This window comes from Dipteris shenzhenensis, chromosome 10 (assembly GCF_047967505.1).
Source record: "Dipteris shenzhenensis isolate YYH24624 ecotype China chromosome 10, Dip_SZ_1.0, whole genome shotgun sequence".
Lineage (NCBI taxonomy): Eukaryota > Viridiplantae > Streptophyta > Polypodiopsida > Gleicheniales > Dipteridaceae > Dipteris > Dipteris shenzhenensis.
In genome coordinates, this window is record NC_141605.1 from 48,643,115 (window position 1) to 48,669,060 (window position 25,946).

Below are 25,946 nucleotides of genomic sequence, written 5' to 3' on the forward strand. Positions count from 1 at the left end.
TCCCAGTTACAGTAACTGGGCGGACCTCAGTTAGTTAGTCTAACTAGAGACACTTGGTTTCAACCCCTCAGTTGGACCTAAAGTCCATTCATACCACCCCTAGGACCCCCCAACACGCCAAATTTACCCCTCCTTTAACCCCTCGAAACTCATCCGTTTGGGACCCAAATTGAACCCCGTTTGAACCCAGATTTCACACACGGAAACACCACGTTACGGGGTATTTTTCCAGCCCATTGCACACCATTCTGGCATCCCTAGCACACGTTCATTCGCGCCCCCGTGTGGGCCTCATTTTGCATTTATTCACTCGTATTTTCACGCCGCGACCTCCGATTAACGATCCGTCTACACCGGCACATTTCCCTACACACGTAGGACAATCCTAGGCACATTATTAACACGACGGTCCCTACACATATTAACATCACTCTAACTCTCCTAACGACACCACCTCCACGCCCGCCCTTGGGGTAGCGATCCCCTTGGCAAATCACGCACCATCTGCATGCAGTTACGTTCCGGCCAACGACTTCGACTCCAACGCTCGCCCAATCCGCAAATTACTCCACTGCCACAACCGCCCCCGCCAATCCTCTACCCCGAATCCCCCCCTGAGGTTCACCAACTTCCTCTAACTCCTCCACGCCCCAACATGGCTGGACGTCGTCCTGAGCATGATGGGGACATTGAGCTCGATGCCGAGGCTGACAACTTCTTCAATCGACGAAATCACAACAATCACGGCCGACGCCCCTTGGGAAAACTGGAACTTCCCAAATATAATGGTAGGGGAGACCCTGCTCGCTTCCTCCAACATTTTGATGCCGCATGTCGAGCAGGTGGTGATCAATCCCATGAAACTAAGGTGGCTTGGTTTCCAATGGCCTTAACTGATGAGGCGTCAGAATGGTACCTCGACCTTCTTGTGGAAGAACGTGCCACATGGGACCTACTTCAAACCGAATTCAAACGTCGCTTTCAAACGGAAAGGCTACAAGATGATCCCGCTCTCCAACTCAGCAAGATCGAACAAGGCCGGAGGGAAGATGTACGCACATACCTGGGAAAGATGAAGAGATTGATTGCCAAATGTGACCCACGGCCAGATGCAAAGTACCTCACAGCATGGTTCATAGCAGGACTCAGAAAGAAAATCCGCAAGGATATGAAAAAGATAAGTAGCTATGAAACATTCAGTGCTGCTCATGCGGCAGCCATTGACATCGAAGATGGTATGATAGATTCAGACACTAGCAGTGATGACGCCAGATCACATACACGAGATAAACGCTCGAAAAAAGGTAAATCAAAGGACACTGCCGAAACATCCAATGAAGATCGCCTAGAGGCCATGACCTTGAAATTAAAAGAAGATATGATGCAGGCCATGGATCAAAAACTCCACTTGTCTCAGCCGCCAACTCAAACATATCCACGGCGAGAAAATGTCTGGTGCCCACACTGCTTGGCAAATCATACAGCAAATGAATGCCCAGTCCTAAGAGCAAGAATCACTACACAAGCAAATCCACCGCCACGGTTGTGGTGCCATATCTGTGTCATCGGTGGCCATGATGAGACCAGTTGCATCTTCAACATGCGCAACAATCCGCCTCGACCACCACAATACCAAGCGGCACCCATGCCAGTATACAGGCAACCAGCACTTGCACAAGCGCCCCCAGCTCCGAGACTAAATCCTGTACCCATTCGGACACAAGTACCCCAACTACTCAGGAATCCGAATCCACGACCGTATCCAAGAGCAGCAAATCCAGCTCCTCAGGCAGTTCCAATACATCAATTACAAGCCGAGGAAGTCGACTCGCTATTTGAGTATGAAGCAGAGTACCCAGTGTACTACGTCGAAGGTGCAGAGGGTTTAATACCAGTCTATGCAAATCAAGTGCGACCCAACACATTTCGCGCACCAATCAAGTGTTACGGTTGTGGAGAAAATCATAGAATCGCAGAATGCCCTCATCGCGGTAGCCCAGCCACTTTCCAACCACTCTGCAGAGATTGTGGCATAGGACATGCCTGTATGGATTGTCCCATGAAAAATAAGGTCCCAGAACAAACAGAGGTTAAGCCCGACATCCCCATCGGCATCATTGGGGTGGACCATCAAAGTCTGGGTCCGGCAAGTCTAAGGTCACAACCTATCAATGTAATTACACGCCAACAGAAAGCGGACACGAAGGAACCTATCATCCCAATCCAACCAAAGTGACTTCTGAGAAAGAAAGCACAAGTGCCTTCACCTCCGCCAAGCATTGAGCAGCCGAGTTCATCTACATCAACTTCCGAGCCTCGTATAAAAGAAGCTCCATTCCCGAATGCAGAGGTGGAGAAGGCTCGTTTTCAGGCGCTTCAGCAATGGGTCCAAAATGAACAAGCTCAATTTGAGGCTCAGAAACAAGCTCAAGACCCACTCCATGACTTGGCCCAACAAAGTATTGATACTGTACTCGAGCCTTTGTTCCAACAACAGACTCCACAACAGAATGTACCACCCCGTCAACTTGAAGGAGCTGCACTCTCTAGCATCCTGAGTTGCCCTGTGTCCATTCCCATCGGAATCCTCTTACGAAATTGTCCCAATCTCTGGGAGAGTTTCAAAGGATGGATTGAACTCGCAAATCCCTCTCCACCTATGAACGACATTGATGATATCCCTGTGCGGATGGGTGAGAAAGATGACATACGCAACATCACTGTGCCTTTGATCCACAAGGCATATAATGAAATCCAAGCCATAGTGGATGGTGGAGCAGGTGTCAATGTCCTATCAAAGGAGCTTTACGAAGAATGGGGTCTCCCACCAATGCAAAAAGCTAATTTCAACATACGCCTTGCCGATGATTCACGGGCTAAACCCTTGGGAATAGTGAATGGCGTGTCCACAAAGATCGCAGGAGTCCGCTTTTCCCTTCAATTCACAATCTTGGATCTCCCCAAAAAATCCTATCAAATCTTACTGGGACGTCCTTGGTTACGGGAAGCATCAGTCCTCCATGACTGGGGCACTGATAGATTGACAATCCAGAATCGAGACACTGCAGTCAGGGTGAATGTGGGGACAGGAGTTATTAAACCAATTGTTCCTAGAGCATTGGATGACACATCTTCCACGACAATCTCGAGCAAATCAGATCCCTTGCAACAGCATGCCATAGCAGGTGACTCACAAAGCAATGTCAATAACTGGATACAAACATTGGCAACCATCGACAACTGCCATTCATTAGACCCCATCTTCTCACAGATAGATGTTAACACACTACAGGTCGATCCTTCACCGACACATGAAGAACCAATCGATCTCGAGATGCCTTTCTTTATGGCTGATCTCGAATGGGATAATGAACCTGAAGAAGGTACCCATACCAATGATGACTCAGATTTTCCTTGGGATCTTGAAACAGAGGCTGCGAATGCTAAAATTGAAGATCAAATCTTTGATAATGACCTAGCCATTCTGCATGCCCTAATGGCAGTTGAGCTCCCCAAAGTTGAACCTCCTCAGTTGCATAACAGCAGAAGATCCCGCAAGAAAGCTGCCGGAGGAAATCGCAGAAAAGCCAAGGCCGAGCACTTCAATGAATTCGAACGAGTCCAAACACGGATTGTGGAATTGTATCTTGCAAAGGCAGTCCCCTCAAAGTCAAAACCACCACCTCTTGAATGGTCCCCTGAAGGATTGGAAGGAGTATGTGCAGCACATGAACCCTTACTTGGAAACACCTTACCAGTGGAAAAGTTACCCCACAGTTCCCAACGTAAGAAGTTTCGGAAATATAAGCCACATGTGCGGATGAAGCTCGATCAAGAGACTTCAGGAAAAGAAAGGAAAGAAGAGCCTAACAAATTACTAAATGCAACTATGCCACCCAGTACTCATGACACATCTCAGGCTAGTTCAACCCCATCAGAGGCCGATCTTCGAGAAGTGCCGGAATACTTTAAGAATTATACAAGTGGTAGTGCACCAATAGCAATGCCAAGACCAATCAGAGAATCTGAAGTTCAAGAAACCGATAGCATTGGAGAAACATCAATCTATGAGGGACCGGCAAAAACACGCACAATAAACCTCGCCCTTGAAGGGGAGGAAGAAAAGTTAGTTTTCATTGGGAAACAGCTCCGTCAAGAAGATGAAATCAAACTCACAGATCTCCTAATGGAATACCGTGACTGCCTAGCATGGTCATACAAAGAGATGAAAGGAATTTCACCAGAAGTGGCAGTTCACACGATCCCTATAAGGGAAGGTGCTCGCCCTAAGGTATGTGGACCTTATCGCACAAATCCTAAATATGGCACCATGGTTTATGATGAGCTGGAAAAACTCCTAGATGCCGGATTCATCTACGAGATAGAGCACACTGATTGGGTTTCACCCATTGTCATTGTGCCTAAACGCAACAAGAAGCTCAGAATATGCGTAAACTTGAAAAATGTGAATGCCGCCACAATTAGGGATCACTACCCCCTACCCTTAACAGAAACAGTGTTGGAAAAGGTGGCAGGATCCGAAATTTATAGCTTCTTGGATGGCTTCAGTGGCTATAACCAAGTACAAATTGCTCCTCAAGACCAATCAAAAACAGCATTTGCTACAGAATGGGGTATTTTTGCATATAGAGTCATGCCATTCGGCCTTTGTAATGCCCCAGCCACATTCCAGCGAGTCATGTTCACAGCTTTCAAGTCATTTTTGAATAAGTTTTTACAGGTCTTCTTGGATGATTTGTGCATCCATTCAACCAAACAGGACCACTTCAAATGTCTGGAAGAAGTACTAATCAAATGCAGGGAGTATGGCATCTCCCTAAATCCAACAAAATGTCAGTTCATGGTCACCCACGGAGTTGTTTTGGGACACATCGTCTCTCAACATGGGATTGCAACTGACATGGACAAAATCAAGATCATCATGGAATTGCCTCCTCCTACAAATTCCAAAGGTGTACAGGTCTTTATGGGACATGCCGGCTATTATAGAAGATTTATATTGCGGTATGCCATGATAGCTAGACCACTTTACAAGTTATTAGTGGAGTTCTTATGGACCGAAGAGTGCGACCAAGCCTTTGAGCTTTTAAAGTGGCGCCTAATCACAGCACCCATCCTTCTATCTCCCAATTGGGATATTGATTTTCATGTTCATACTGATGGATCCAAGTATGCAATTGGGAGTGTGCTTTGTCAACCGGGTGAACATAAGAAAGACTACCCCGTCTACTTCGCCAGTCGCCAACTCAATGATGCAGAGATCAACTATACAACCACAGAAAGAGAAGCCCTAGCAATGGTGTACAGTGTAAAGAAATTTCGGCACTATCTACTCGCAAATGATTTTGTCTTCTACACCGACCATCAAGCATTGCTTTATCTTGTGAACCGTCCGTGTACCACAGGAAGAATAACCAGATGGCTCCTCTTGCTGCAAGAATTCAACTTCAAAATTGTGGTCCGCAAAGGTGCCCAACACTACATTGCCGATCACATGTCTCGAGTCAAGACAGGAGAAGAAGCCACTGGCGTAGAAGATGACTTACCAGATGCCACACTATTTCAAATAGATGCTGTTCCAGAATGGTGTGGAGATATCATTGGGTTCTTGATGGCAGGAAGACCACCCCCTGACATGAAAGCAGTAGATGCCAGAAAATTGATTCTAAAGGCTGCACCATATCAACTCATTGCAGGACAATTATACAAGATGGGCAAGGACCAGATATTAAGAAGATGTGTAATGCCTCATGAGATCCTGCCAATCCTGAGTGAAGTCCATGAAGGCATTGCAGGTGGACACTTCCAAGGGGAAGCCACAGCAAGAAAAGTTCTCCTCGCAGGCTACTGGTGGCCAACACTGTGGGCAGATGCCTATGAATATGTAAAAGGCTGTGATGTATGCCAACGAACTATTAAACCACAACACAAAGACTTCAATCCCCTAACAACAGTTGTTGCACAACAGCCATTTGAAAAATGGGGGATTGATTATGTGGGTCCCATACATCCAGCAGCAAAAGGAACACAGGCACGCTACATCATTGTGGCCACTGATTACTTTACAAAATGGGCTGAAGCTAAGGCAGTCAGAAAGGCAGATGCCAAAAGCACAGCAAGATTCTTGTACGAACATGTGATCACCCGATTCGGATGCCCCCTTGAAATTGTGTCAGATAGAGGCACACATTTTGTCAATGAGGTAATCCAAGAACTCTTGTCTGGCTTCATGGTCATTCATAGAAAAAGCACACCCTACTACCCCCAAGGGAATGGATTAGCAGAATCCACAAACAAAATCATATGCAATATCCTCACTAAGGTAGTAGAACCGCAGCGTTCTGATTGGGCAGAGAAACTGCATGCAGCCTTATGGGCATATAGAACCACATTCAAGGTCAGTACAGGGAACACACCTTTTCAATTGGTGTACGGCCTTGAAGCCGTGGTCCCGCTCGAATTTGTAATACCAAGCCTGCGCATCGCAATACAAGAACGCATGGGTGATCATGAGTCCTTGAAAGAAAGGCTCTGTCAGTTGGAAAAGCATACAGAGACAAGACTAGTCGCTTATCATGCCATGACAACAGAAAAATGTCGAAGAAAGGCATGGTTTGACAGGAATCTGAAAGCTAAAAACATCAAGGAAGGCGACTTAGTCCTGTTATACAATGCCAAAGTACACAAGGGAAAACTGAAGTATCTAGGTCAAGGACCCTACCGAGTACGAAAGATGAATCCCATTGGAGCTGTGCTCCTTGAAACACTAGATGGAGTGCAATTCAACACAACAATAAACGGGAGCAAACTGAAGCGCTACTACATCAACACGCGAGTCATCCCCGACAAAAATGAAGATTTGGGAAACCAAGTCTTCCTTAGTTAGGATTAGATTGTATCACAAGCACTCACTCGCATATGCACGTTTTTGCACATATAGTTTGCACTAGATTGTTACACGCACAGTCACTGCATACGCACATTTTTTGCACATTAGGGATGTTTGAGTCTTAGTTTCCCTATCAAATCCCACAAATAAGCATATAGTTAGACACATCACATGCACTCACATGATTTTGCATAGGCACATAGATTGCATAAAAAATAGTATCACACACTTTCATTCCATACTCTCAAAGCATGCAATGAATTCACAAGCAGTACACGAAGCTATGCCAAAGCTCAAGATGAATTGGCAACAGAGTCTGCAGCCTCCGCAACGAGACCCCCGCCAAACATCACAGCCGTCTCCTATATGCAAAAATATCAAACTTGCAAGTTCAATGCTACGGGTGCAATCGCATCCAACATGTATGCAAGATACCAAGAAATGACAGCCTCAACAACGAGACCCCCGCTAAACCTCTTTCCCAGAAGATTCGATGGCAGCGTCCGCAACCTCAGCAACGAGATCTCCTCTGACATTCATAGTCATCTACCCCTCCTTAAGAAGAGATAAGTTTCTTGACTATTGACTACAAATTGTGTGATGCAAAAGAATTACAGCAGGAACGACTCGCATACCACAAGCTAAATAGCCACTGAATTACACACATGGCATCCCAACTCTGAAATCAAAATAAGCCATAACCCGAGGACGGGTAATCAAATGCATCCGGGAGTATGTTGACTCTGTGCCAACATGAACTTATGAAGAAAGAGAAGGTGATACAACTTTGTGATACAACTTTGTGTTACAACTTTGTGTTACAACTTCTAGACACAAATTTATGTTACGACTTTGTGTAACAACTTTGTGTTACAAGTTTGTCTACATGAAGAGAGAGAATGTGTTACGACTTTGTGATACAACTTTGTGACACAACTTTGTGTTACAACTTTGTGTAACAACTTTGTGTAACAACTTTGTGTTACATCTTCTACATGAAGAGAGAGAATGTGTTACGACTTTGTGACAACTTTGTGACACAACTTTGTGTTACAACTTTGTGTTACAACTTTGTGTAACAACTTTGTGTAACGACTTTGTGTTACATGCAGAGAGAGAAGCTCTCCAACTTGTATAAATACCCCATAATGGAATGAAGCCCACACTCTTGGGGCATTGTGTTGAGTCTACATTGGTATTCCAAGCATTTGTCTCAAGTGTCCATGCTTCCTTGCACTGCACGTCCAAAAGCATGTCCTAACCTTGCAACCCTTCTCCCCTCTCCTCCAACCCTGCAACCCACCCTCTCCCTCTCCTCCTCCCTCCTTCTCCCTCCTCCTCCTCCTCCTCCTCCCTCCTCCTCCTCCTCCTCCTCCTCCCTCCTCCTCCTCCTCCTCTCTCCTCCCTCTTCCTCCTCTTCCCTCCTCCTCCTTCCTCCTCTCTCTCTTACTTCACCCATGCTCTTACACCTTCTTCCTCTCCCACTCCTATGCTTTCCTAAACCCTTAAACTCAATGATCTACGAGGGAGACGAGTTCTCCACCATGTACTCTACTCTGAACCTTGGACCCTCCTTCTAACCCTGGACTCCTTCTAAACCTTGGAACCCCCTTCTGAACCCTGGAACTCTTTCTAACCCTGAACTCTTTCTAAACCCTGGAACCTCCTTCTGAACCCTTAAACTCCTCCTAAACCCTACAACCCCCAATGAAGGCGGAAGCCTTCATTACCCCAACAACAATGGTTTACGTGCCTTTTACACATGCTTGCATTATGTTTACTCACCACACTTAAGCCTACGTCTCTCACCAAGTTCTTTTATACCAATGTAGACTCAACACAATACCAATCCGCTTGGTATTGTGGTGGTCGAGGCGGATTGTTGCGCATGTTGAAGATGCAACTGGTCTCATCATGGCCGCCGACGACACAGATATGGCACCACAACCGTGGCGGTGGATTTGCTTGTGCATTGATTCTTGCTCTTAGGACTGGGCATTCACTTGCTGTATGATTTGCCAAGCAGTATGATTCGATCCCCGGCAACGGCGCCAAATGTTGGCTCTTTCCTACCGCTTTCGTAGGAAGAGCTGGGTTCTCTATGTTGCAGGGTTCCGAGGCTTTTTGTCACCTACAGATATATTGGAATTGTCGTTGTAGTATAGTGGTAAGTATTCCCGCCTGTCACGCGGGTGACCCGGGTTCGATCCCCGGCAACGGCGCCAAATGTTGGCTCTTTCCTACCGCTTTCGTAGGAAGAGCTGGGTTCTCTATGTTGCAGGGTTCCGAGGCTTTTTGTCACCTACAGATATATTGGAATTGTCGTTGTAGTATATATGTAGCTTAGGACCTCGAGTCGTGTTCCGGTGAGAGACGTAGGCTTAAGTGTGGTGAGTAAACATAATGCAAGCATGTGTAAAAGGCGCGTAAACCATTGTTGTTGGGGTAATGAAGGCTTCCGCCTTCATTGGGGGTTGTAGGGTTTAGGAGGAGTTTAAGGGTTCAGAAGGAGGTTCCAGGGTTTAGAAAGAGTTCAGGGTTAGAAAGAGTTCCAGGGTTCAGAAGGAGGTTCCAAGGTTTAGAAGGAGTTCAGGGTTAGGAGGAGGATCCAAGGTTCAGAGTAAAGTACATGGTGGAGAACTCGTCTCCCTCGTAGATCATTGAGTTTAAGGGTTTAGGAAAGCATAGGAGTGGGAGAGGAAGAAGGTGTAAGAGCATGGGTGAAGTAAGAGAGAGAGGAGGAAGGAGGAGGAGGGAAGAGGAGGAGGGAGAGGGAGGAGAGAGGAGGAGGAGGAGGAGGGAGGAGGAGGAGGAGGAGGAGGAGGGAGGAGGAGGGAGGAGGAGGAGGAGGAGGAGGGGGGAGAAGGGAGGAGGAGAGGGAGAGGATGGGTTGCAGGGTTGGAGGAGAGGGGAGAAGGGTTGCAAGGTTAGGACATGCTTTTGGACGTGCAGTGCAAGGAAGCATGGACACTTGAGACAAATGCTTGGAATACCAATGTAGACTCAACACAATGCCCCAAGAGTGTGGGCTTCATTCCATTATGGGGTATTTATACAAGTTGGAGAGCTTCCCTCTCTGCATGTAACACAAAGTCGTATCACAAAGTTGTAACACAAAGTTGTGTCACAAAGTCGTAACACATTCTCTCTCTTCATGTAGAAGATGTAACACAAAGTTGTTACACAAAGTTGTTACACAAAGTTGTTACACAAAGTCGTAACATAAACTTGTAACACAAACTTGCAACACAAAGTTGTTACACAAAGTCGTAACATAAAGTTGTGTCTAGAAGTTGTAACACAAAGTTGTAACACCTTCTCTTTCTTCATAAGTTCATGTTGGCACAGAGTCAATAGGCTGCTCTACAAGTGGAAGATCACCTCAACGCACGCGTGCTTATCCAATGGAAGCAACTCCAAATCAGGATCATATCTGCTCATCCAACAATCAACTGGAAACGATCAATCGGGACTAAAACCTTGCGCATAATTTGCCAAGACTTGTCTGAAGATGAGAAGAATATCTTCTGCCTGTCTACACATGCCGGGTTTATAACACTCAGGACGGATGCTTTCATTGCATATGTCTGCCTCATGGGTAGTCCTCCCCTCAGGGTTATTGCAGGTTTGTTGCCATTGCTACAAAGGCCATCCCTATTATTTACATGGCACGACATAACTTGATCATCCCATCGCACCAGCAAAAAGAAGTGTCGGAAGATGACAAGGCCTATCTCACATCCAACTTCCCATATCTAACCACTCTTTCTGCCAACATCATAACCTCACTTCTCCTTGCTGCTACCACCCTCTTAACCTTCCCCGAGCTCCATCCTAACATCTATTCCCTCCATCATCTCTTTGCTCATGCCTCTCACCATTTTCAACTTACCCAATAGTCACAAACTTACGAGCCCCTCACACCTAGCTTTTTCCCCTCCCTTGCTAATCCTACCCTTGAGGATTACCAAGCTGCTCAAGCCATTTACCCATTTCTTCCCCCCCTCCCCTCTGCTCCCCCTTCCGCCACTATCACTCAGCCATATTTCTCCCCAATGTCCCCTGATTCTCTCCCGGCCCCGTCATCACCTCCGACACTTCTGGTGCTTCCATCAGCAGAAAATGATGCAGTATTTGATTTTGAATATCAGGATCCGGATAATCCAATTCGTACGCCCATGCCAAGTTCCAATTATGGGTATGATTTTGATGAGATACCACTTCCCAGTAACCCCATCAAGGAATTTTGGAGCAAATATCCTGATATGAAAACTCGTGGTGGATGGACCCTGGATAACTTTCCTACCAACCTTCGTCAGCATCAAATAAGTGAAGGTTGGATTAGCAAATCAGATCCACAACCTGATTGGCGCCGTCCCAAGCTCTTTGATGTAATCTTCTTAAAGGAGTACTTACGGGCACCTCCATGTCTCAGAACCCATCCCAAGTTCTATGCAGTTCCACGGCGTAAAAAATGGGAAGCCAACATACACACTTTGGCTGAAGATCGAGTCATTAATTGGCCAATGATCGAACCCTACTCTAGTGTAGAATGGAATATCCAAGGCACCATGATCCGAGCACTTCAGCAGCATGAACAAATAATGCGCGGCAACATTGATTGCTTCCTTCGCCAAAGTGCCATATTCTGTAAAACATTAGAATTCATTCTGGAGGTCCCATGTTACCTTGATTCCCATTTTCCTCCACTCAGCTTTAATCCCAATGAAAGGATTGATGCTCAGATTACAAGCCGACTCTATCAAAGAGTGATCTTCTTGGAGGCACGCCACATATCTCTGTTCGAGAAAATGGTAGATACAGGCTACCTGGAAACTGTGCAAAAATTGTATGGTGCTAAGGCTCTACAATAGGATCGACTGGCACGACACAAGCTCCACAGCCACTGGACTAAAAACATGGCAACCCAGGTACGTGATCGCAATAAGCCATAACCCGAGGACGGGTAATAAAATGGATCCGGGAGTATGTTGACTCTGTGCCAACATGAACTTATGAAGAAAGAGAAGGTGTTACAACTTTGTGATACAACTTTGTGTTACAACTTTGTGTTACAACTTCTACATGAAGAGAGAGAATGTGTTACAACTTTGTGACACAACTTTGTGTTACAACTTTGTGTTACAACTTCTACATGTAGAGAGAGAATGTGTTACAACTTTGTGTTACAACTTTGTGATACAACTTTGTGTTACAACTTTGTGATACGACTTTGTGTTACATGCAGAGAGAGAAGCTCTCCAACTTGTATAAATACCCCATAATGGAATGAAGCCCACACTCTTTGGGGCATTGTGTTGAGTCTACTTTGGTATTCCCAGCATTTGTCTCAAGTGTCCATGCTTCCTTGCACTGCACATCCAAAAGCATGTCCTAACCTTGCAACCCTTCTCCCCTCTCCTCCAACCCTGCAACCCACCCTCCCCCTCTCCTCCTCCCTCCTCCTCCTTCCTCCTTCTCCTCCTCCTCCTCCTCCCTCCTCCTCCTCCTCCTCTTCCCTCCTCCTCCTCCCTCCTCCTTTTCCCTCCTCCTCCTTCTTACACCTTCTTCCTCTCCCACTCCTATGCTCCCCTGAACCCTTTGTTTCTCAACCCTTAAAACTCCATGATCTATGAGGGAGACGAGTTCTCCACCATGTACTCTACCCTGAATCCTGGAACCTCCTTCTAAACCCTGGAACCTCCTTCTAACCCTAGAACCTCCTTCTGAACCCTGGAACTCTTTCTAAACCCTGGAACCTCCTTCTGAACCCTTAAACTCCTCCTAAACCCTACAACCCCCAATGAAGGCGAAAGCCTTCATTACCTCAACAAAGATGATTTACGTTCCTTTTACACATGCATGCACTTTGTTTGCTTACCACACTTAAGCCTACGTCTCTCATCGGAACACGACTCGAGGTCCTAAGCTACTCATATACTACAACCGACAATCCCAATATATCTGTAGGTGACAAAAAGCCTTGGAACCCTGCAAACATAGAATACCCAGCTCTTCCTATGAAAGCAGTAGGAAAGAGCCAACACATGCATTTGCCTGTCTATTGTGAAGAATGTATTTTGTTCTATCAGTGATATTTCATCAATGACAAGTAGTTCCAAGCTTGAATATACTATTGATAGCGTTTGCAATTTTTCAAGAGTTAAGCTAGTATAACTTGACACTAGCAAGGGAAAATGTAGTTTTGAGTGTATGGTGCATCCGACATTGTAGGCAGCCTTTCCTATGTATGCTAGAAGTAAAACCCTAGGCTTCTCAACATCTAATGTGTTTGTTTATGTGTAGTGTCAAAGAAGTCCTTGTACAAGAAGTGTCAAAGAAATGCTTGTAAAAGAAGTAGTGTGAATGTTTTTCCTATTCCAACGTTACTAGATAAGAATCGAACAATTTGTGTGATGGGTTGTTTCTTCTCTTCACCATAATGTCTTCAATAATTGCTCGTTGTTCATAATCCAATTTCCTTATAATTGCTCATTGTACATCGTTCAGTTTCCTTAGCATTCTTGGTAATCTTCAATAATTGCTCATTTTTCATGATTCAGTTTCCTTGGCATTGCTTGGGACCCTTGGTAATCATTGTTTCATATGTCTTTCATGGTTGTAGGGGCAAAAGGTCAAACTGCTCTAGTTTATGCTATGCCATTGTGGAGCTGAATGATGTGTTATTGTCACTATTGGTTGTTCCATTTTCATTTAGAGGTAGTATTGTCTTGTTTAAGTTATCCTTATTTGTATCAATTTTTTCTTTGTTTATAGCGCACATGTCATGCCAAGTGATCCTTTCATTATCTAGCAAGCACTCAGTGTTGTTGAAGGGTAAGTATAGTAAGCATAGTTCCCTATAGTAGTTTTTAGGGTCCTTCATTTTGTTGTAATTATTAAAGTGTATTATCTTTGGTTGCTTTCTTCTCTTAGTATTGTTTCCAATCTTGTTGTACTCACTCGTGTACTATGCGAGGCAAAGGCCCTCCAAAGTTGATGGTCTTTTCAGGTACTTCATGATGAAATCATTGAAGAAAATGTATGCAAATTCTCTCGTGCTACTTGTTAGTGCTACTGAGAGTGTTAGTACACTGCTTGCTATGCGATTATGTGCTATATGTTTGATATTGCATTCCCCATTTTTTGCACTCTCTCATTAGTAGGTGTCATAGATTTGATACATTGGTTTATAGCCTCTTTGGCTGCTTCTGTCATTGCTTTATCGGCTTTTACCATGTACGATGTGCAATATGCCACTGCTTCATGTGGATTTAATATGAATTATGTCAATATTTGCACCCCATGGTTTGGATATGGTGGGATTGAAGTTGTTTGTGTATATGTCTTTCATATCCCTTCTCAAGTATATAGATGGATGTGTTTCCTCTTCTCAAGTATATAGATGGATGTGTTATGTTGCTCCTTAAAACAAAAATATATTATTCCTTTGTTAATGAAAGATGAAGCATGAAGGAGTCAAAGACAAAGTTCTCAATCCTCAGTTGTTGCAACGCTTCAAAAATATGCTAATCGTTGTCATCATTGTTGAGTGGTACTAATATTCTCGTTTGTCTCATTCATGGAAACCAAACCTACATTGCTTCTTCTTTTTTAGGCATGTTCTTCTATATCGATGGATTTGAATGTCTTTCCCTGGTATGTCTAGCAGTGCATTGTTTGTTGTTATGAATTTGTCTATAAATTTGATAATATCGTGCATCGTTGAATTTTTTACTGTGGATGCATCATGAATCCATAGTAAACCATGGTCATATTGGATTCCTTGGTTTTGGAACTCTATGACAAAGAGGTCATCATCAAGTCCACCGATTATAAAGATGCTTTAATGCTTGGAATTTGTGTACATAGTATTGCACTATTGTGACTGGGTCAGATCAAATCAAATGTCATAGTTCTATAGGTCTATTGCAATTTCTTACTATTATTTGGATTTCACAATTCTTTTAAGCATTCGACTAGAGGTTGTCATAATCTTTCTGCTATGTGGATAGTGTTATGAAGAATGTTGGTGCACCTAGTTAACACAGCATCGCAAATAGGTTCATTTTTAGCTTGTTCTTATAGTCCATGGATGTTCGCAAGCATACAAAATCCATGTATCTAATGTTATATTCTTGTTATATTATTGCAACTTCCCAATGTTCGTGTCTGTTATAGCATCTTTTGCACATAATGTATGTCCTCTAAGTTGTCCTTTACACATTAGAACCCATGTTGATGAAAGTATTTGTTGGACCATTATTTTTATCGTCTTAAAGAAAAAGTTTTTGATTGATAGCGTGAACCTTCTATCTTGGTTTGTTAGTTCCCATTGCCCTATGGTTTGGTATGATGTGGAAGGTGGAATCGTGCATTGTCTTGCTTGTCCATGAAAAATTGTTGGAAATGCCAATTTCTCACTATGTTTGTCTTTTAACATGCTTTGTTTAATGACTTACAAACTCCTTTTTCCCTGTAAGCTCTTTTTATCGCTCCTTTGTCCTTTTGTTAGGGAATTTATCAGTGGCTGAATATAGTGAAAATTTTAGCTCCCTCCACCCCAACAACTTCAGCCAGTAGGCTACCATATGCCACAATTGCAGCTATGGCACCCTCTCCGTATGCACACACATACCTACAATAAGGTTTGAACTAGACCATCATTGGGTACCATGAACCTATTAACCCTTTAGAAGGTGCAACTGTGATGGTCCTATCTTCATAGTCTACTACTTGTTGTGGCTAGCGTTTATGCCATGGGCTAGAGTGTTTATGTTGTCTGTGATATTTTGTGTTGGTGATCTTGAAGGTCCTTCTTCGTTTCATAGTGACCTTTGTAATTATGCAATGTGCTCTATCCACATCGTATTTAGTTGCACATTGTTTTTCTTATATAAAGGTGAGTTGAGAAGTTCCTTTAGAGCGCACATCGCTAAAGTTGGGTGAACAAGACCACTGATATAGCTATGATTATATTCTAACTTTCTTTTTATGGAGACCATGGCTATTGTGCTTCCATTAATAAAACAAGGTAGGACATGCTGAACTCTACCCATATCTATGAAAACATTCACTATGCTTCCTTGCATTCTGAATCGCCCCTCATAAGATAGCTCCCTTATTTGCTAGAAAGGGATCCTGATGGATCCATGCAGATAAAATATATGTCTAATAAACAAATCTGCCACTTGCGGGGCACTAACAGATTCTCTAGTTGGAATGGAATAAACATGGAAAGGATGTTAATGGATAGTGTCGGGAGAGAGTTGCCTCTGCCTATGAAGGTTTCCCATAAAGGGACGATAGCATGCACATTGTAGTGGTACTTTCAAGAGGGGGTGCATCACTATGTCTATTCTTTGAGGGTGCATTTGATATTGCATCATCTTCAATCTTCCTTATGGACGAATGCTTGCTTGCTGGACTGTCAAGAACACACTCTCATAAGAACAAGAGGCATAGTCTACATAAGAATGCTAATAGAATACCAAGTGTATTCAATTGTACACATTTAAAAATCCAGATTTGCATTTATCCACACAGAGGGTGACAAGCAAATTTGCAGGTTTCCAAGTACACCAAGAAATCTCTAATACCAGTTGTGGGGAAGGCTACGTAATAGAGAGTGAGAGAGACAATGTTAGCCACACATAGAGAGAGAGAGAGAGAGAAAGAGAGAGGAAGTCCCACATGTGGTGGGTGAAAAGTCACCCTTATCTTCTTTGTCTTTCATATATATATATACGAGTATATGTGTAGTTTAATACATAACAGGGTTAGTTAGGCACAGGGGCCTTTAACCCCACATAGAGAGCAATGAAGACAAAGAAGATAAAAATGTGGTAAAAAAGGAGACCAAGATAAAAAAACAGAATCTTAAGAAAAGAGATTCAAGAAAACCCAGAGAAGGGAGAGAACTCATGCCAAAATGAATGGCCACATAGTAGAACAAGTATTGCTCAAGTCGATTCTGCAACATTACAATCTACTAACCCACAACCCCAAAGATTTCAAGTATAACAAAAGCAAGTAGGCTATCAAAGTCAATCAATTGGCCTAGGATCCAAATAAGGCCTATCAAGGCAAACAAACAAGGATGAATAGTACAACACGCTAGTTTTTAGAAAGGAAGGGCATTGCAAAGGCGAATGTTAGATATGGAAGAAGTAGCTAGAGATGATATAAAGAGTTCACAAGAAAAAACAAACGATTTGTAGCCTCGGTCTTGCTCTAAGGAAACATCAAACAACATCAACTCCCAAGAAAGCTTTGTTGCAATATTACACAACAAAATATCCCACAACATGACTGGGAATATAGATGCACAGAGGCGAACAACTCTTCGTTGTACTAGCCACCAACCCACAGGAAGGCTTGGCTACACTAATGCACATCAAAATCTCCCACAACACTCCTATGAATGTAGATGAACAGAAATGGACAAGTGTTTTCTATACTATCCCAACATGGAAATTAGTTAATTTTGTGGAGAGATTGTATGCACAACTAGCATACACATACGTTGAGCAGTAAGCATAAAGTTGACGGTTGCTAAAGTAATAGCCTACAAGTAGGGCAAGAAATCAAGTGTAGTGCGTGGGGAAAATCAACGAAGCCCGAAGGGATGGAAGGGAAAGATGTCATACCCTCTTCGTAAGCATGCTTCTTTGAAATCGTGAATTGTCTCAGTAGACTTCCTTGTTTGGGGTGCCTGATGTCTCTATATGGTTGTCAAAAATAGCAGCATGAGGGTGAGTTGCAGACGCTACCATGACAGAACCAAATCCGAGAGGATGGTGACTGCAAGCCATCCTCTTTGCACCGCACCATTGGACAAAGTATTCATGAACTTAAACAGACTGAGAAAAATACCCACCATGAGCAAGTAGAGTTTCAGCGAGACCTTCGCCTTCCTCTATGATTTGTTTATCACGACGGACATCACTAGCATAAATTCTGGTGCTAACACTAGGGCGGTAGTCTGCACGCACACACACATCGTATTATGCACGTACACATCGTATTCATAACAATATGAAAAGAAACAGAATCAAGGCATTCGATTCACGTGTGTTTAGAATGGGTTACTGAGTTTGACTCCATCACCAGTGCTATGCAAACCAAACTCGTTGCTTGAACCTGCACACATGGATGGCAACCATGATCTAGCTGAACATGCCAAACGAGGAGGATCAGAGAGAAAAATTGGACGAAGCATCCATACCCTTTCCTGCAAAATTATCCTACACACCGTCTTCTTCAACTTTGATCTCCGTGTGCACAGCATTTGGATCCCCATGCGGATTGCCAATATCTTCCATACGGTAATCCAATTCACAAGGTCCTGTTTTGAAGATGGTTTGCCTGTAAAGCGCAAAACACAACCTCTTTACCTCTCTGTTGAGCAAAAAAGCCTCAATCACAAGACTAAAGTACACGGGCGATACTACCGTGGACTTTGTTGGAGTTTGGATTCGATGCAATGGTAAAACTGCATTCGCTGCTATCAATTCCCTCTGACCCCTCCTCGACAACCAGTGATACATGCAATGGGTCGGAGAACTTTCGCATCTCTATGCATAACAGGATCTGTAAAGTGAGAAGTGTCAAAATTCAACAAATGAAGCAAGGAACACATGAAAGGAAAGTTAAAGTGGCTTAAATCGAAGCGGGGATGATGGGCGACTGCGGAAGGCATCCCTTCGTTAAATACTGTCAAGCAGAAGCAAAACGTGATTCATGGTAGTGGCACAAGGCCTTAACCACTCCTCTAGGGAAGTTTGTGTGCAATAGGGAGGTAGGGCTAGATTGTTTTTTTAGACCACTGAGCTAGGGTCTGCACAAGAGATCTTGGAGATGCAAGGTGCAAGATGCAAAGCAGTCACTTACACTCAGGCCCGGAGTTCATTCACACCCTCCTTCTAATGGCTTTTTAGGAGACTTTTGACTCTAACTTGCTACCCGAGTCTTTGAGTTGACAAAAGGGGGGAATAGGTCTAACAGTCAATAATCGAGCACGATAGGATGCAGTGGTCTTTGCTAGAGGGCACCATGGAGAGGTTGGGATTCTCAGATAGATGGACTCCAAGGTCTCAACCTTGTATGCAGGTAGCACCAATCAAATGCTTATAGGGGTCACATGGGGGAGGCCTTTGCAGTTCTAACTCAATACGACAAGGCTACTAATATGACAAGGCTACTATTGACGGTCTTTTCTCCTCACCCCTTAGTTGACCATTGACCCCAATGCAGGGCTAGGTGTAGAAGCTGCCTTTTATTGTGCTCCAAGGTATGCTTTGTGCAAAAACTACTCGGTGCTTTGCTATGGGGAATAGATGATGTTCTATCATAGGGCCAACCATCTCTCCATAGTCCCTTAACAAGGCCAAAAAGGAGCATTAACATGGTGAGTAGAGAGCTAGTAAAAAGAGAACTTCGTGGAATCTATTCTAGGTATTATCTATGGATTTGAAAAGAGGGACGAGTTTTTGACACCTGGTAGCTTGGAGGAGAAGAGCTGAGGAAATTCGCTCAAGTGGTAGCTTAGAGGAGAAGAGCTTGGGGTTCGGCCTAGTGGGTTACAACCGTGGACTCTTGGAGGTTAAAGTCTGCAAGCTTGGACTAAGACACACCTAAACATATGCATACATGTAGGCAACACAAATACACACAAAAACGAGTAGTGGCCGTGGGAAGACTGCACGTTATCCACACCCCGCTCACACTGAAAGCTATGGTAGCTCCTCTTCACCAATTCCTCCATTCTTCGTCCAATCACTTCTCAGGTATGTACTCAAGTCCTCAGTTCATCTTCAAACTTGGCAATGTAGATTCCGCTTTCCCATCGCTTTGAGTTGTACAGCTAGTTTGTTTACGACTCATGACTATCCTAGCATTGACAAAAAGGATTCTGTAGAAAGCCATGATTTGGAGAACACTTGCTCGTCATATGTTCACCAAATATGTAGTATGAGAAGAGCTTTACCCTCTCACATGAAGCGTGACATCGTAATCCAAGCTAATATCGCAAGCAGGAGGCTTGCATGATCCTATCTGCCCTTTAACTCACGCTCCTGCTATTTCTTACTTCGCATCAAGGTTTAGTCTCTTAATTAGGGGGGAGGTCAAAGTGTAGACAAAGTACTGACTAGCAATTCAATTCCTATTATAGTTTCTGGCATCTTCCCCCCCAAAGCCTACTTAGCAGACATCCACAGAGCTATCGATAAAGGCTTTTGCTTTCAAGTTGCTAGTAATACTGAAAGAACAAAACTTGTCTTCATGTAAACCCCTTTGCAAACTACATAAATACTGAAGAGATCCAGTCAAGGCATTATATGTAAGACATGTTTGAGCTCCCCCTTGTGTTCTATATGAGGGGTCTTTGAAGACGTTTATGTGAATACCCTCATTAGGGAAAAGTACCCTCAAATACAATCTTTCCTGAAACATTTCATTGCACAAAGCAATAAGGAAAGTGGATGAAAGGATATTTGTATAAATTGATATTGAAAGAACTCTTAAAAAGCAGGATCGTTAGAGTGCTGTAATTATCCCATTTCCACTTAATAATAGAGAGGGCTTCATGTCATGAACGTGAAATAAGAAGATGCTCGTAATGTGCAGAGATAAAATATGAGCATCAATGACTACCACATGAAGGTGAAGAAGATTGCAGATGCACTTGCTTCTATTGGGTCGCCAGTGAAAGATGATGAGAGTGCTCTCAACAGAAGCAAGAACGGAAGAGGGAGAGAGAGAAACAGAGAGCCACACAAGTTTTGGTGGGTGCAGAACACCCTAATCTTCTTTTTCATTCATTTATATATGTGTTTGAATATTGTACATAACCAAGGTAGAGGCACAGTGACCTTTAACGCCCACAACCTCCCACTTAAAGGACAATGTGCCTTTAAGGGAGAACAACCAGTGAGCATACTATCCAATGCCCATCAATACACAACAACACTCAAACCACTGACTAGGTAGAATCTTCCTCAGCATATCTGCTGGTTATCATCTGTATGAACCTTGACAAGCTCTATGCACTTGTCCTCAAGTACCTCCCTAATGAAATGGTACCTGACCTCAATGTTTTTGGTCTTTGCATGAAAGACCGGATTCCGTGCTAGCTAAATAGCACTCATGGAATCACTATGCAATGTCGGTACACCTGAATGAATCCCTAAATCTCCCACTAGCCGATCAAGCCATATAGCCTCCTTACAACCCTCTGTGGCTACAACATACTCAGCCTGTGTGGTAGACAAAGCAATGCACTTCTGTGCGCGAGACATCCACGACACTGCACCACCTGCAAAGGTGAACACATAACCAGAAGTGGATCTCCTACTATCCACATGCCCTGCATAGTCTGAATCTGTGTACCCAAGTACACGCATGTCTCCTCTACCAAAGCAGATGCACATCTCCTTGGTACCCTTCATGTACCTCATGATGCACTTAACTACCTCCCAATGCCTCTTTCTTGGATTAGCCATATACCGGCTGGCAACTCCCACTGCAAATGCAATGTCTGGTCTAGTAGCTATCATAGCATATATAAGACTCCCAACTGCTAATGCATAAGGAACCTTGGCCATCATGGCCCTTTCCTCATCTGATTTGGGACTATCTGTATGACTTAGTTTCACATATGGAGGTAATGGAGTACTCACTGCCTTCCCCCCCTCCATATTGAAACGCTGCAATACTTTTATAACATACTCTTTTTGTGAAAGCCAAAGGAGTTTCCTACTCCGATCACGCGTGATGCGTATACTAAGAATATGACCTGCAAGTCCCAAATCCTTCATATCAAAGTCCTCATGCAACTTGGTCTTTAATGCATCTAGCTCATAAGTATTCTTGCTAGCCAATAGCATATCATCCACACATAGTGCCAAGATTATCAGGCTATTATCCTTAGCCCTTTTAGTGTAGAGGCAGTGATCAATTTCACTCCTTCTTTTCACTCCTTCTAAAACCCTGGGACCGAATGAAAGCATCAAACTTCTTATACCATTCTCTAGGCGCTTGCTTAAGACCATATAGACTCTTCTTTAGCTTGCAAACTAAATGCTCTTTGCCCTTTTCTTCAAAGCCTTTTGGCTGCACCATGTAAATTTCCTCATGCAAATCCCCATGCAAGAAAGCTATCTTGACATCCATCTGCATAAGTTCCATATCCTCTGATGCCACTAGTCCAAGCATGCATCTAAGTGTGGTCATCTTCACAACCAGAGAGAATATCTCACCAAATTCCACACCCTTCTCTTGCTTGAACCCTTTAGCGACCAAACGGGCCTTATACCTAGGCACATCATCACCTGTGACCTTCATTTTGTAGACCCATTTACATGGCAATGCTTTCTTTCCATGTGGCAAAGAAACCAAGTCCCAAGTCTTATTCTTCATAAGTGAACTCATCTCTGATTGCATAGCATACTCCCACTTGCGTTGATCCTCGTGCATCATAGCCTCTCTGTAGCAAGAAGGCTCCCCCCAATCAGTAAGCATCACATAGTCTACCGCTAGAACAAACCTATCAGGCAGTCTAAACACTCTAGATGATCTTCTCAAGGGCATTTCAGCTTGCTGTCCCACCTACATATCAACCACATTTGGCTCATCATTTCCACCAATAGATGATAGCAAACTGTCCATGCACCAAATGTGCAAGAAATGGTACCACCCAGTACTCCCACAGGTATACAATCAAGGGTAGATGATTGTATACCTGTGGGAGTACTGGGTGGTACCATTTCTTGCACATTTGGTGCATGGACAGTTTGCTGTCTATCAACATATGCAGGTGGATTCACATCCTAGAAAGTGATTCTCCTCATTTCCACATCTCTCATGGGTTCCTTATGCATCTTCTTCTCATTGAAGACTACATCATGGCTGTGTATGATCTTCTTTGCTTCTGGATCCCAAAGACGATAGCCCATCTCTCCACTTTCACCATAACCCAGAAAGATGCATTTCCTAGACTTAGGATCTAGCTTCTTTCGAAGCTCTTTTGGCACATGTGCATATGCCTCACACCCAAATATATGCAAATGAGAGTAAGAGGGCTTCTTGCCACTCCATGCATCTTCAGGAATACCACCATCCAAACTCTTACTAGGTGATCTATTGATCACATGCACTGTAGTCTTCATTGCCTCAGCCCAAAAACCACCAGAAAGACTGGCATTGGAAAGCATGCATTGCAACCTTTCTTGAATGGTACGGTTCATCTTTTCTGCAACTGGATTTTGCTCTGGAGTATGAGGGGTTGTGAGCTCCCTCTTAATCCCACGTGTATCACAGAAATGCTGAAAGTCATGAGAGAGATACTCTCCACCATTGTTAGTCCATAGGCATTTAAGCGTTCTACTTGACTGATTCTCAACCAAGGCCAACCATTTCTGAAATACCTGGAACACATTACTCTTTCGAGCTATAGCATAAGCCCACTCTTTCCTAGTTGCATCATCAATGAATGTCACATAGTATTCAGCCCTGCCTAATGATCGTGTAGGCATGGGACCACATATGTCTGAATGCACCAAATCAAGCTTTTCAAACTCTTTCTTTCCCGGTCATTTATGGGCTGATTTAGTCTGCTTCTCATAGACACAGTGCTCACAAAATTCGAAATCAGAGAAACTCAAATGCGGTACACAACCCAAACGGCTTAAGAGCTTCATCCCATTTTGGCTCATATGGCCCAACCGGCAATGCCATAAAGAAGTGCTTGGCTGCTCGGTTATTGTAACAACATGATCAAACACCCCTGATACATGTAAGGGATACAAAGTCCCACACTTGGCACCCCTGGCAAAAAGCATAGAGCCCTTCTGAATTTTCCAACTTTGAAAGCCAAAAGTGGTGTGAAAACTAGCATCATCTAGTTGACCCACTGAAATAAGACTCGGTCAGCTTAGGCACATGTCTTACATGTTTCAAAATAAATGCAGACCCATTTGCAAAAGAAAACTTTATGTCACGTACTCCCACTATGTCACATGCATAGTCATTTCCAAGATGCACACAACCTGTCTTTCCACTGTCATAAGTGGAGAACCATTCCCTATGGGGAATAACATGGAATGAAGCACCAGAATCCAAAATCCAATCCTGGGAATATGCATCATCTGAAGTGGTAAGCAACTCTACAGATAAACCAGACATGAAGAGAACGTCATTGTAACTATCGTATGTGACTGCATTGATCTCCTCGATCTTCACTTTTCCTTTGTCCTCCCTTGGACTCTCTTCCTTTTGATTTGCACCCCAATTTGCATTCTTTTTCTTATCCTTTTGCTCTCTTTTCAGCTTGTAGCAATCCCTTTTCATACGGCCCTTCTTGCCACAGTGGTAACACTCAATGTTCCATGCCCTGGATTTGCTACGAGACTTCCCTCTTTCTTGGGACTTCCCCCTGAACTGTTATCTGCCCCTTTGCACATTTAAGGCTGCATCCTGCTTGTTGCCATCCATAGACTTCCATCTAATCTCCTCAGCCAACAAGCTACCCACAACATCATCAAATTTCAATACTCCACCAAGTGCAGAGTTAGTGACAGCTGTATGGAAGGTATCCCATGAGGATGGCAATGAACATAAGAGAAATATTGCCTTAGTCTCTACATGAAAATTCATCTTCTGAGCCTGAAGCTGGCTGAAAATAATATTGAATTGATTCAAGTGAGAAGAAATGGAGACCCCTTCCTTCATCTGCAGCTCAAACAACCTCTTCATGAGGTAAACTTTATTAGAGGCAGTTTTCTTCTCATAAGTGGCACACAGTTTTTCCCACAAATATTCCGTAGTCTGCACATTTACTACTGTGAAATAAACTGAATCTACAAGATGAAGTCTAATAGTAGACTTTGCTAATGCATCCAACTCATTCCGATCATCTTTAGACATATCTGCAGGCTTAGCTTCAATCCCTGCCAAGGGTTTAATCTACTTCTTTTGAATAAGCACATCCCTTATCTGTTATTTCCACAAAGAAAAGTTTGTCCCATCAAACTTTTGAATGCTAAAAAACTCCTTTTCAGACATGGAAGAGGATGCCATGATGCAAATAAAGCAAAATCCCAAATGCTAGTGCCTACAAGAGAGAATCACACCAAATACCAGGTGCACCCAAATGTGTATGCCACAATAGATTGAAATATCACCAAAACTCATGTCTCAAAGCATCTGACTCATGTGCATATACTATGCATCCATATGAGCAAATCTGGCCCAAAAGAAAATGCCAACTACAATGGCAATCCAAAATGCCAATAAGTGCCAAATGACTCAAGCATAAACACCGTCCATCAGCATATGCATTAATAATATCTCATCCAAGAGAGCATAGAACTATCAGTGCATTACCTGCAATGTGTCAAAGCTGTCCCTCAGCATAAAATAGCGTCCATGTGCAAAGCGTCCATAAAAATAGCATCCCACAAGGCAATTTGGGCCTATCAGTGCATCCAATAAGGACCGCAATGCATCCAAATGGCCTATAAATCATCCACTGCAACCCAATGCACACCACGAATGAGCGCACATTGCTCAAACTGCAACTAGAGTGATCTGCATAAGGTATGCTCAAGAAATCATAGTCTCACGATAATGACCGCTACTGAAAATAGAGCGTGAGATGCCTCAAAACATGGGCGCCATTGCATAATCGGACTCAGCAAGAAAATCTGCAAATATCTCTCTTCTGCTGGAACTTCAGAATCCCAACCGATGAGTGAGAAATGGGAGTCAACACTTATCCACTACCATGTGGCATAAATCTAAGGTTTTAAAACGTTAGAATGAAAAAATGCATAACAGAGAGATGAAATCGAATACACAGAGATCTATAACTCTGAAAATCCTCCACCGAATTGCACAAGAACTGACAGGTAGGGGTTTTTAGGTGTCCGAAATGCAATGGGATAGACGGTCTTAGAACCGTGGTCTCAATCACTGGGTCCAACACATGGACTGAAAAACGTTTTTGGAAACAGAGCTGTTTGTAAACTCGACCGGA

General features: G+C 43.6%; 2 protein-coding genes and 1 non-coding gene across 3 annotated transcripts in view; 2 read left to right on the plus strand and 1 right to left on the minus strand.

Moving 5' to 3' along the window:
• Window positions 1–9,060: 9,060 nt before the first annotated feature.
• On the plus strand, window positions 9,061–9,132 carry TRNAD-GUC (transfer RNA aspartic acid (anticodon GUC)). The gene has a single exon. It is a non-coding gene; the product is annotated as a tRNA-Asp (tRNA).
• Window positions 9,133–17,508: 8,376 nt separating this feature from the next.
• On the minus strand, window positions 17,509–18,484 carry LOC147897922 (uncharacterized). Its single transcript, XM_087380147.1, has 4 exons — window positions 18,364–18,484; window positions 18,138–18,277; window positions 17,790–18,052; window positions 17,509–17,678 (listed from the first exon to the last, which is right to left on the minus strand). Exons 1-3 carry the CDS (start codon window positions 18,482–18,484, stop codon window positions 17,978–17,980), a joined length of 336 nt encoding a protein of 111 aa, XP_087236273.1. The 3' UTR covers window positions 17,509–17,678; window positions 17,790–17,977.
• Window positions 18,485–19,646: 1,162 nt separating this feature from the next.
• LOC147897923 (peptidyl-prolyl cis-trans isomerase FKBP16-4, chloroplastic-like) overlaps window positions 19,647–25,946 on the plus strand; it is a 63,730-nt gene continuing 57,430 nt past the window's right edge. Inside the window, exon 1 of the mRNA XM_087380148.1 lies at window positions 19,647–19,698. Coding sequence (XP_087236274.1) covers window positions 19,647–19,698 — 52 coding nt within the window. The remainder of the gene's footprint in view (window positions 19,699–25,946) is intronic.